This window comes from Microcebus murinus, chromosome 4, assembly GCF_040939455.1.
Source record: "Microcebus murinus isolate Inina chromosome 4, M.murinus_Inina_mat1.0, whole genome shotgun sequence".
NCBI lineage: Eukaryota > Metazoa > Chordata > Mammalia > Primates > Cheirogaleidae > Microcebus > Microcebus murinus.
Genome location: NC_134107.1, coordinates 59,911,570 through 59,923,766, shown reverse-complemented (window position 1 = coordinate 59,923,766; position 12,197 = coordinate 59,911,570). Strand labels below are relative to the sequence as shown.

Sequence of the window (12,197 nt, the reverse complement as noted above, 5' to 3'; positions counted from 1 at the left end):
CTAAGTCCTCCCGATCTCAAGATTCTCCCTCTCCTTCATCAGATCTGTCTGCCTCCAAATTTTGCCTGCCTTTTTTGGGGGGAAGGTTTTCCCCTGGGACATTCTTTAGTGTCTATGTGAGAAAATATAGGCTTTGGTTTGACCCAAATATGCTCCTTTTTGCTCTGTGGCAATCCTTTACTCAGGGGCCGTCGGGTCTCCTTTATTCTCTTCCTGAGTTTATATATGCTGACCTGTAGGATCTGCAAGGACACTGTGATGGCCAGCATATAGTAGTTGCTACAAAACTAACCCTAACCCTAACCCTCATTCAAGATGTTATGTGAACATATGAATGGTCCTTTCTGTGATGGGGTGTAATAGAATGCTCAGTAGACTTGAAATCAGAAGACAAAGATCCTGCCACCCTAGTCATGGCTGTGGGCAAGCCATTTCACATCTCTGCCCTTTAGTTTCCTCATCTTTAAATTGGGGATAATGATGCCTACACTTCAGAAGGGTACAAAAGATGAATGGAGATGTGCCTAGCATGGTACCTAATGCAAAACTCACCATTTCATTCTCAGCCTCCTCTCATCAAGCATAAAGATGGATAGTCCCTGGTCATCCTCCTGTGCTTTTAAATCAGGTATCTGGGGCCAGGCATGGTGGCTCACACCTGTAATCCTAGCACTCTAGGAGCCCGAGGCAGGAGGATCATTTGAGCTCAGGAGTTCGAGACCAGCCTGAGCAAGAGTGAGACCCGTCTCTACTAAAAAGTAGAAAGAAATTAGCTGGACAACTAAAAATATAGAAAAAAATTAGCCAGGCATGGTGGCACATGCCTGTAGTCCCAGCCACTTGGGAGGCTGAGGCAGAAAGATTGCTTGATCCCAGGAGTCTGAGGTTGCTGTGAGCTAGGCTGCTGCCACGGCACTCTAACCCAGGCAAAAGAGTGAGACTCTGTTTCAAAAAAAAAAAAAAAAAAAAAAAATCAGGTATCTGGGGCAAGATGACTTCTGCCCAGGGTCCCTTGTATCATCCAGGAGGCAGTGTGATGTGGAAACCATGTAGGTTTAATTCCAACACTATCACTTCCAAGAAAAATGAATTTGGACCTGTCTGCCTACCTGTAAAAGGACCATAAAAGCACCTACCTCATAGGGTTGGTGTAAGGATGAAATGAGTATCAAGTGAATTAGATGACACTTAAAACGTGGTATGACGACTTTTGCCTGGTGAACCCAAGTAGCTGACCCAAGGGTCCCTGAAAACCAAGTGATCATGCTGCCCCCTTGTGGTCAAGAAGGCACACAGCCCAGCAGAGGCACCCACACAGAGCTCTGTGGGAGAGATGTGATCACATACAAGGAACTTCTATCCTCTGCTAGGGAGGGAGCTCAAGCTTTACACTGAAATATTTAGTGAGCAACTAAACCAGAACATCTCAGATATTAATGTACTTGTTAAAGTGTAGATCAGTTCCGACTCTGGGGTGGGGACAAAAATCTAACAAACTTCTAGGAGACACTGATGCTACTGGCCCATGGACCACTGAGTTAATAAGGTCTTAAGTCTAACATAGCAGTGTCATAATAGGAACTATTAAATGTCTACCACATGCCAGTTACTGAGAGAGCCAGTTAACTTATTTTAACTTACATAGTCCTCAAGACCCTGGGAGGTAGGTACTATCTATCTCCAGTTCTCAGAAGAGGAAACAACATCAAAAACAATGCTGCATCACATAGCCAGTAAGGGGTAGGCCTTGGGTTCTAACTTAACCTGGCCCCAAAGCCTGCTAGGTAGTAGAAGACTCCAATAGTGTGTGGAGGAACACCTAGGAGGGAGAAGCATGGCAGGAAACTGGCAAGGGTACTATACTGAAGTGATCTAGGTGAGCGAAGATGAGGCCTAAACCAGGGCAGCTGTGGCATGGGAAAGAGGGGATGGGGTTTGCTGGTAGACTGGATATGGGTATAAGAAAGGGAGCGATTCAGAGGGGACTCTGGGTGTCTGACTTGGACAACTGGAGAGATGGTGGTACCTACCACTTACTGAGCTAGCAAACACCACAGGAAGAGCAACTTTCAGGGGTAAGGCGTGTTCAGTTTTAGAAATGATCAATATGAAGTTGCTTTTGGTCATCTGAGGAGACATGGGAAGGTAGGTATCTAGAGCTCAGGAGATGATCTGGATTGTGGACAAAGTTTGGGTGTTGCCATTAGTGAAGCTATGGGTGACTGACGTCATGTGGTCAGTGCACATACTGTTCTGGGCTTAAGTCGACACAGCAAACAACTGGGAAATAGGACTGGAATCCAGGTCTCCTTGGCTGCAGTTGAGGCTGGCTCTGTCCACCCCACTGGGTATTCTGGGTCTGAGGAGCAGGCAGGGCATAAGATACTAATGGGCTATAGGGAAATGGGCTTTTGGAGTTTTATTACAACTAAGTCCAGTGAACTGTCCCTTGCCCCCAGCTCAGCAGAAATGACCACTCCACATAGAGACCAGACCAATAAAGGTTGGGAGATATTTATTTTCTTTAAACAAGGTCATAAATAACAAAGAAACAAAGTAGGTCCTAGACTCTGGACCGTGCAGCAGGACAGGGATAGGAAGTTGTTGGGTGGAGAGTTGGAGGGGGCTATGCATCACCTAAGACGGTCACAGAGAAGATGGGCTTCAGGAGACTGGCCCTCCCTGCCCTTGGAAATGGCGTGCCTGGGCAGCAGGGGGAGGCCGCAGTGCTGTGATGAGGCAGCTGGAAGAAGGCAAAGACTGAGGATGCTGGACTGTAATGTTTCTATGTAGGGTGATGTGGAAACCGCAACTGGCGAAGAGAAGCTGTGGGTCTGCAGAGGCAAGCGGGCACTGCACACCTCCAGGAACCAGTTATGAAAATGGTTACATCTGATTATTAAAAACAATTCCACAGGCTTGAGCCTGCAGCTTTGTGCATGGGCTGTATTTAACCTGGTTGCTCTGTGGTAGGTGAGAGCTCAAGAGGCTCCTGGAGCAGCCTGGCCTCAGCCCAGGGCAGGTGCCCAGACATATGGGAGTGGGATGGTGGGCTCCCCCAGATGGGAGACCATGTGCTTGGACTGGCTGGGCCTGATTTTCAGGCTGGTTTCTTGTGACACTATCCATCACCACCCCCTGTACCTAAGGATGGGATCCTGGCCTCTATGGGTCTTCCAAACCTGGAAGAGTAAGACTGAAATAAATTGGTACCTGACTGGTGTTTTATTTGAAAAGGAAAAATAAAGACCACCCTGTGCATTGTCCATCCCAAGAGGCAGGGAAGGACTATGACAACAACAATCTCAAGGAATGGAGGTCCCTGAGCCTGTGGAGACATTTGGACCCAGGTGCATTGCCTGATGCCAGGAACAGGGGTCTAGGGTGGCAGCAATGGAAGCTTCACCCTAGGCAAGACAAGGAAAACAGGCAGGAGCTACCCCTGTACAAGGAAGGGGTAGGAGCTGGAGAGCTCTGGACTGGGGAAGCCGATGCTGGTCAAGGGCCCTGGAAAACAATGCTTTGGGCAGGAATACATGAAAGAGTTTTACATCTGGAGACGCCCGTCTACAGGAAGCCAGTGTCACATAGCCGGGCAGGATGGGGAGGAAGAGACAGCGGCATCACAGTGGCCTCTGGTGCAATGTATTTACAACAGAGCTCGATGATGAGGAAGGGGTGGACAGCAGGTCACTAACAGCCAGGAAACACACTGTGAAGAATAGAAAGAGAAGAAAAAACAAATGTAACTATTATTAGCTGTCTCCTGCTTAACCTGTCTCCTCCAGGAAGCCCTCCTAACAACCACCAAGGCCCTTGCAGATCTGTCCCATCTCCTCACAGCCCCATCTAGGGCTAAACACAGGGTCTGCTCACAGTGTACTGGTCATTAAGGCTCCAAATGGTCCAGGGGCCCCAGTCAAGCATTTTATTAAGAGAAATTAAGTCTTTATTGTTGATTCCTGGGATCCATCAATGGTTAGTTGCTACAGGGGTGGTTCAGTGGCTCACTGTACCAGGCTACTGTCATCATCTCCAATGCCTACGCTGCCCTGTCATTCTCATCTCCTAGGGCCTGGCATTCAGAGTTTTCTAAGGCAGAGGCCATTTCTTCTTCCAACTTCCTAAGGGTGGGAAACAACTCCCCCCAAACTCTCACTGAAATCAGAGAGGAGATTTCCAGTGGCAGGAGTGACTCTTCATCAGGCCTGTGGGCTCTCTGAGGATCAAGGGCCTTCTACAGGAGCTCTTTAAGGTGGGCCAGGACTACCTGGTTTGGATCAACACACCTCTCTTCTTCCTCTACAACAGAGTCCAGCTGTGTTTCCCCAATCAGATGAAGAATACCCTCCTTCCTCTAGACCAGTGGTTCTCAAATGGGGGCAATTTTGCCTCCCTTAAGACTGGTAAAATCTGGAGACATTTTTGGCTGTCAGTACTATGCGTGGGAGGTGTTAACTAATGTATAGTGGGTACAGGCCAGGGACAGTGCTAAACACCCTACAATGCATAGGAGAGAGCCCTCACAACAAAGAACTGCCTGCCCAAAGTGTCAATAATGCTGAGGCTAAAAACCCTGGTCTAGACTTCTACATGACTTCCATGGCCTGCCTAGCTTTCCTTAGCAGCAGGGCAGGAGGCAAAGAAGATTTCTCTAACGTGCCTGGATAAGGACTGATTCCCATCCTAGCCTCAGAGAAAGGGCACCTCAAGAACAAATGGACATTGCAGTGAGAGGCAGGAGACTAGGCACGATTTAATTGTAGCCTCAGTAACAACCACTGGACTAGAGCATACAGAAATAACCAGCCATGACTTTGTAGAGCAGATACTCCAGGCTCTTTGTTGAAGAGGAGGAAGAGAGGCATGGTGACCAAGTAGGGGAAAGGCAGAGACATTCACAACCCTATAAATATGTTTGTCGGGAATTGGCCAGCACCACTGGGGTCCTTAAACTCTTATACTTCCTTACCACTGGAATCCACCGATGGGCTCTGCAAACCTGTGCCGGATCAGGAAAGTGGCAACGGCTTCAGCTACCTGGAAAAGGGATAGATATTCCAGGCCATGTCAAGATTAGTTATGAGGCTTGGCCTTGAAAATCCTGTGGGTTTCTGTTGGGAAGTTAGGCTCTGTGAACCCTTCATGAATCCCATAGGTCTAGGGAACTTGAAATCAAAAGGACTTGGGCCCTGGTAGGGCTGGGAGACACCTCCCCACCATCCTTCCAGGGATGGCTCCAGAGAGTTCAAGAGAAATGATATGAAGGGCTTATTTATCTTCTTAGAATTACCAAGAACCTTTTTCCCACAGGAGGAGCCCATATTAATTCCTGTGACTGTAGTTTAGGGAGCAGTTTCTATCCCAACCATTTCTTCTTCCACCTGGCTTTTGGGGGTACTGGAGAAATGGAGTTTAAGATCTTAATCATATGGCCCTGGAATGAAACATGATGCCAGAAGGCCCTCAGTCCATATACACAAAGCTGAGACCATAAGCAGCTGCCAGGGAGAGGGTTGGGGAGCTGGTGAAATTGTAACTGCACCCCACATCAGCTGCTACTGTAGGCAATGCAGGCTGAGACTCAGAGGCTTGTCCTAATCTTCTGTGACATCTGAGGTTACTCTCATAGTTGTCCTTTTATAGTCATTGAGCACCACACTCACCTTGTCAGGTGCATCTTCATGGACTGCATGGCCACACTGGGGTAAGACCTGCATCTGGAACTTCCCTGGAGAGGAAACAAAGCCAGGCAAACTCAGGCACTAAAACAGCTCCCTTCTCACCACGGTTGCAAGCTCACAGATCACTCCAGGAGCCCAGGACCTTCTCATTTCCAACACTACCCCAATACTATGGACCCAATTACCAAGTCTTTGATGACAATAATAACACGTGTAACCTTGTGCCAATCATTTTCCTTCTGCACCTATTTAGTGTACATTTACCCTGGGCTAGACACATAGGAGAAACATATCCTGTCCTCCAGGGATTTACAGTCCAGTTGGGGAGTAAAACACTAAAATTAACATTTTAATGCAGCATGTAATTTCTATGATAAAACTGGGCATATGAGGCTGTAGGAACAAAGGGGGCTTCAGAATCCAACAGGAATCCAGGAAGGCTTCCTACACAGGAAGAACCTACATAAAAGAAAGAAGGCTTGTAATGGTATTAATATTTATTCCTGAAAACAAAAGGTTGGCACAGTGCTTATGAGAGTGGATAACAGTAAGGCTGGAGAGGTAAACAGGAACTTGTAAGCTATGTTGAGGATTTTGAAATTTATTATTAGAATAATAAGTTACCATTTGAGTACTTAACAATGTGCCAGGCACTGTACTAAGCACTTTCTTACACTGTCTTATGAACACTGTAAGCTCACAACTAATGTGACAGTTATTAAGAGTCAACAGAGATGACTGATAAAGACAATCCTGAAGGAGACTAAAAGATATGGGACCCAGGGCTCCCACAGGTAAAGAGAGTAGACTCTGAGCCTCAGTTTCTCTATTTGCAAAATAAAAGAATAAGCTCTGAAGTTTTCAGTGTACTTTTCCATCTATTTTTAAAGTTGATTCTCAAATCTACCCCATAAAATTATGCAAGACAAATATTAGAATTCTTTTTTTTTTTTGAGAAGATGAAACTGAGGCCATAATTAGTAAATTGAGTTGCCCAAGGCTGCTTTGTTAGTGGAGGAGTAAGTCCACTCCCTTCAGTACAGCCCGGCTAATGCCCCTCCTCCTGCAGTAAGCTGCCTCTGGGTACTCTGGCCTAGTTACCTCCCCTGTCTACCTCCTAAAGTACTGTTGTTAATACATTAGGATCCAAACACAGAGCATTGTGTGCCTCTCCTGTAAGTCTTCATTTTACATGCCACTGGCACTTGTCTCCACAGGAGTGCCTCATTTCTAGAACAGGGGCTGGTATTATTACTTGCCCTATATCCCTAACAGGACCCAACACAGGGCTGGATGCTAAGTAGGCACTTATTAAGTCTTGGATGAATGAATGACTGAAAGACTAGAGACCCTAAACTTACAACTTCAACCCCTCTGGTTTTCTATTAGATCAGTCTCTGATGACTAGGGATGCATTTTTTTCCTTCCTCTTTGGAAGATTAGATATAAGTAATCAGGGAGAACTTACACATACTAAAACCATTGTGCCAGGTACACATAAAATAATATGATCATAGGTAATCCTCATAATTATTCTATGAAGTAGGAATATTTCCAAACCTTTCTCTCCCATTTTAACCACTGCCCTTTGTTTTATGGAATGTCCCTCATCCTGGCCATTTACTCTCTATATTCATAGGAGACTTTCTTTAAAACAGAAGGTGGTCTTGGAAAAATCCATACTGAGGAAAACAGGAGGAATATAATCTCATGAAGAATCATGATTACTTCCTGGACATAATGAAAAGCACCATTTTTCAGACTCTTCATCCACATTTTCTCATTTAAATCTCATATAACTGTACCTTGAGATATATCATTATCTCCACTTAGATGAAAAAACTCAAGATTAAGGAAGTTAGCAATTCACTCAGGCATCAAAACCAGTTAATAGTGACTCAACCCCAGGACTGTCTGATTCCAAGGCTTGTGATGAACAAGGGTTTCAAATGCTATCTCAGTCCAGGTCAACTGCTTTCAGACAGTCTCAGGGGCCATGTCGGATTCTCACGTGTGCCCACCATCAAAGTATACATATGCACAGAAAGGGTATCTAGGAAAGGTTTGCTTGAATCAAATTTAAGCCTAAAGTATGTGTCAAAGCCCAGAATTACCAACATCAGAGTCATAAAAATCACACAGTCCCAGCTCATTGTCCTGCTCCAGGCCTCAGGACACTATGGAGTTAAAGGAAAGGAAGGGCATGAAGGTCTGGGGTCAGAGTTTTAGAAATCATTCAAGAGCCTTTGAGTAACTATCATGAGGGAATACATCCTTTTGCTGTAGAGAGCTTGAGGACAGGTAAAAGAAGAGTTTAGAGGGCCCATGAGACATTCAAGTAGAGATATCCAGCAGGTTTGATACATGGGCCAAGACTGAAGCTCAGGTGAGAGAGGTGAGTTGGACCTTTAGCTTTGGAACTCATCAGTGCATAAATGAAAGTCATTAAATTGCCCAGGGAGATTAGTAAGTAGTGGAGAAAGGAGGTCAAAATCAGATTCTGCTAGAGCCTGAATCCTTGGGTCTTGCAGTTGGCATCTCTACTTCTCACAACCCAGAAGTTGCGATGCTCAACATGTCACTTTTCTACTCATTGTACCTCATGATCCCTTTGAGGCTGCCATCAGTTTTCCCATCTTACAGATTAAGAAGACTAAAGCTGAGGCAGGCCAAGTAACTTATCCAGATAAAAAATTTACTAGAAAAGCAATATTCAAAATCCAGTTCTCCCAACTTCATCTGGCCAACATAACCTGCATCTGTGCACAGTGCTCAACATGTATTCCCTTTGATTTTTTTTCCATCTAAAATGGGTCAGGAATAGAGGAAGATGTCAACTTAGGTCTGACTCTAAAGCCCCTGCTTTCTCCACTGCACCTCACCATCTCATAATATTAATTTCTATATGACCTTGACCTCAACAAAGGGTCCAGGGGCATAACTTCCTGATAACTTACCTTGCATCTGGCCAATGGTCAGATCTTTATCCAACCTATCAACACCTAGAACAAAACAAGAGAATCCATAAATAGCTTACTAGAAAAGGCCCTATAAAATGGGTTTTGCTATTCAAGTACAAAGTGAGAATTGTTACAAAGTTGTAAATGTGATGACATTCTCAATTTATGTTAATGCCACTCCTACTCCCAGAGGGTATATTCTTACTAGATGAAGCTTTTCAGGTTGAGATTCCCCTATAATAACTTTGCTCAGTTAAACTGGTTTTTGAAAACAGGGTTTTACTGTTTTGATTCTCGTAATACTCAGAATTATCCTCACACCACTGTATCTATCTAGCTCTAGCAGAAGAACTTGGGCTTGGCCAGGTAACAAAGGCCACACCAGGCCAGAATTAGGCCATACCAGGTGGATGTTTATACATAGTTAGGTGCCGAGATTGGGTATGGGGAGGAGAAAGGGCACAGATGAGTGAATATACACTTCTTTAGAAGTCACTACTTATTTTGGTGAGGAATTTCAATGAGGTCATATCCAGATGACAATATGTCCATACTACTATGGACAGAATTGTGTCTCCTCCCACCCAAAATTCATGCTGAAGCCCTAATTCCCAATATGACTGCATTTGGAGCTAGGACCTACAAAGGGGTAATTAATGTCAAATGAGGTTATAAGCGTGGGGCTCTGATATGATAGGATGAGTGTCCCTAAAAGAAGGGACACCAGAGAGCTTGCCCTTACTCTTTCTTGGCTATGTGAGGGCACAGAGAGAAGGCAGTTTTCTATAAGCCAGGAAGACAGCCCTCATCAGAACCCAACCATGCTGGTACCCTCATCTCTCAGACTTCTAGCCTCTCCAGAACTGTGAGAAAATAAACTGCTGTTGTTTAAGTCACCCTCGTCTATGGTATTTTTTTATGGCAGCCTGAGTTAACTAATACACACAAATATACACTTACCAGCCAAGAGCAGCAATTTAGGAATAGGACAACTAAGAAAGAGATTGGATAAACCTCGAAACCAGCCATCCCAGTATTTTTCTGTTTTTGCCAGTTCAATTCTCCAGGTATATGGATGGTCTTTCTTGGTCTGGAGGAATAAGAGCAAGTTCTGAGTCTCCGAGGGCAACCCCTGGAGGAACAGGATAAAAACTAGGTCCCTGGGAAAAGGAAAGGGAAGGAAACTAGCACTTATTAAGGACCTACTGTGTCCCAGACATTTTAATATACATTTAATCCTTATAACAGTCTTATATAGGTTATTTTTGTAATTTCCATTTTTAGATAATTAGAAGTTTACTTTTAACTCCTATTAGTTTCAGTGAACTCAAAAAAACTTCCAGATCACAAAGGCAGTAAACAGTAGAGCCAAGATTAAGCCGTTCTTTTACCCAGTTGGCAAAAAGCACATTCTATCAAAAGAATAATTACAAAGAAAAAAAAAGTATGAAAAAAAAAGCTTACAATATAATATTTAGTGAAAGAATCAAAGTATAACATGTCATCTAAGTCAGGATTATTACTGGAAAAAAGTGACATACTTATTTATAGGAAAGAACTGTAAGGGAAAACTGAAGATAGGATGATTAGTTGGAGAATGTTTTCTCTTATATGTTGATTTATTATGATATAATGATCCTGCAATAGTAAATTTTAAAAGGAAATATTACAAATATGACAAAACATCAACATCTATAAAAATCTTTATAGTTGGAAAAGGAACACAGACTTTTATCAAATATTAGCTGAACAAATAAATGATTCTCTATACTTTTCTACATCATTGAAATATTATATTAATAACTAAATAAATCTTGGGATACTGTATCAACCATAATATGAGGATCTAGAAGTGAACATGAGACAGTGACATATTATGTTAAAGACCACTGGATAGTTAAGATGTCCATACTACCCAAAGTGATTTACAGATTCAACGTAATGCCTATCAAAATCCCAATGACAGAAGAAACAGAAACAGAAAAAATCATCTTAAAATTTATATGGAATCTCATGGGATCCTGAATAGCAACAACAATTCTGAAAAAGAATAAAATTGGAGAACTCATCTTCCCTGATTTCAAAACATACTACAAAGCTGTAGTGATCAAAACAGTTTGATACTGGCATAAAGACAAATAGGTCATCACTGGGTGTGGTGGCCTGTAATCCTAGCACTCTGGGAGGCCGAGGCAGGTGGATTGCTTGAGGTCAGGAGTTTGAAACCAGGCTGAGCAAGAGCGAGACCCCGTCTCTACTATAAATAGAAAGAAATTAATTAGCCAACTAATATATATAGAAAAAATTAGCCAGGCATGGTGGCGCATGCCTGTAGTCCCAGCTACTTGGGAGGCTGAGGCAGCAGGATTGCTTGAGCCCAGGAGTTTGAGATTGCTGTGAGCTAGGCTGACGCCACGGCACTCACTCTAGCCTGAGCAACAAAGCGAGACTCTAAAGACCAATAGATCAATGGAAAAGAACAGAGAGTCCAGAAATTAACCTTCATGGTTAATTTGGTTAATTAGATATGGTTAAACTATCTCTGACAAGAATGCAAGACCACTCAATGAGGAAAGAACAGTGTCTTCAACAAATAGTGTTAGGACAGCTAAATAGATAGAAATGCACATGCCAAAGAATGAAGTTGGGCCCTTATCTTACACCATATACCAAAATGAACTCAAATGGATTAAAGACTTAAAGTAAGACTAAAACTATGAAACTAGACTAAAACTATGAAACTCCTACAAGAAAACATAGGGAAAAAGCTTCATGATACTGTACTTGACAGTGATTTCTTGGATATGACACCACAAGTATAGGCAACAAAAACAAAAATAGATAATATCAAACTTAAAAACTTTTATGAATCAAAGGACATAATAAGCAGACTGAAAAGACAATCTATAGAAATGGGGGAAAACCTATGCAAATCATATATCTGATAAGGTGTTAATATTCAGAATGCATAAAGAACTCCTACAACTTAGCAACAAAAAAATCAAATAACCTGATTAAAAAATGGGCAAAGAAATTGAATAGACATTTCTCCAAAGGTGACATACAACTGACCAACAAGCATATGAAAAAATGTTCAATATGACTAATCAATAGAGAAATGCACATCAAAACCACAAGGAGATACCAACTCACTCCATTAGGATAGCTACTGTTTTTTTTCTCTTTTTTAGAATTTGCATTTCTAACAAGAATGGCTACTATTAAAAAAGAGAAAATAAGTGTTGGGGAGGATGTAGAGAAACGAACCCTTGTGCACTGGGTTATAAAATGGCACAACCACTATGGAAAACAAATTAAAAATAGAACTACTATATGATCCAGCAATCCCACTTCTGGGTATATATCCAAAGAACTGAAAACTGAGACTCAAAGAGATATTTTCAAACCCACATTCATAGTAGCATTATTCAAAACAGCCAAGAAGTGCAAGCAACTCAAATTGCCATCAATGGATGAATAAACAAATGTAGTACATATATGTGTGTATAACTGAGCCTTAAAAAGGAAAGAAATACTGTCACATGCTACAGCA

The 12,197-nt window shown here is 42.9% G+C and overlaps 1 protein-coding gene across 1 annotated transcript in view; it reads right to left on the bottom strand.

The window, feature by feature from the left end:
• Positions 1 to 2,498: 2,498 nt before the first annotated feature.
• The window catches only part of PPME1 (protein phosphatase methylesterase 1), a 52,810-nt gene continuing 43,111 nt past the window's right edge, over positions 2,499 to 12,197 (bottom strand). The window contains exons 10-14 of the mRNA XM_012744857.2: positions 9,605 to 9,734; positions 8,642 to 8,686; positions 5,667 to 5,731; positions 4,973 to 5,040; positions 2,499 to 3,712 (exon numbers count right to left, since the gene is read on the bottom strand). Of these exons, the coding sequence (XP_012600311.1) occupies positions 3,694 to 3,712; positions 4,973 to 5,040; positions 5,667 to 5,731; positions 8,642 to 8,686; positions 9,605 to 9,734 (327 nt within the window). The 3' untranslated portion in view covers positions 2,499 to 3,693. The remainder of the gene's footprint in view (positions 3,713 to 4,972; positions 5,041 to 5,666; positions 5,732 to 8,641; positions 8,687 to 9,604; positions 9,735 to 12,197) is intronic.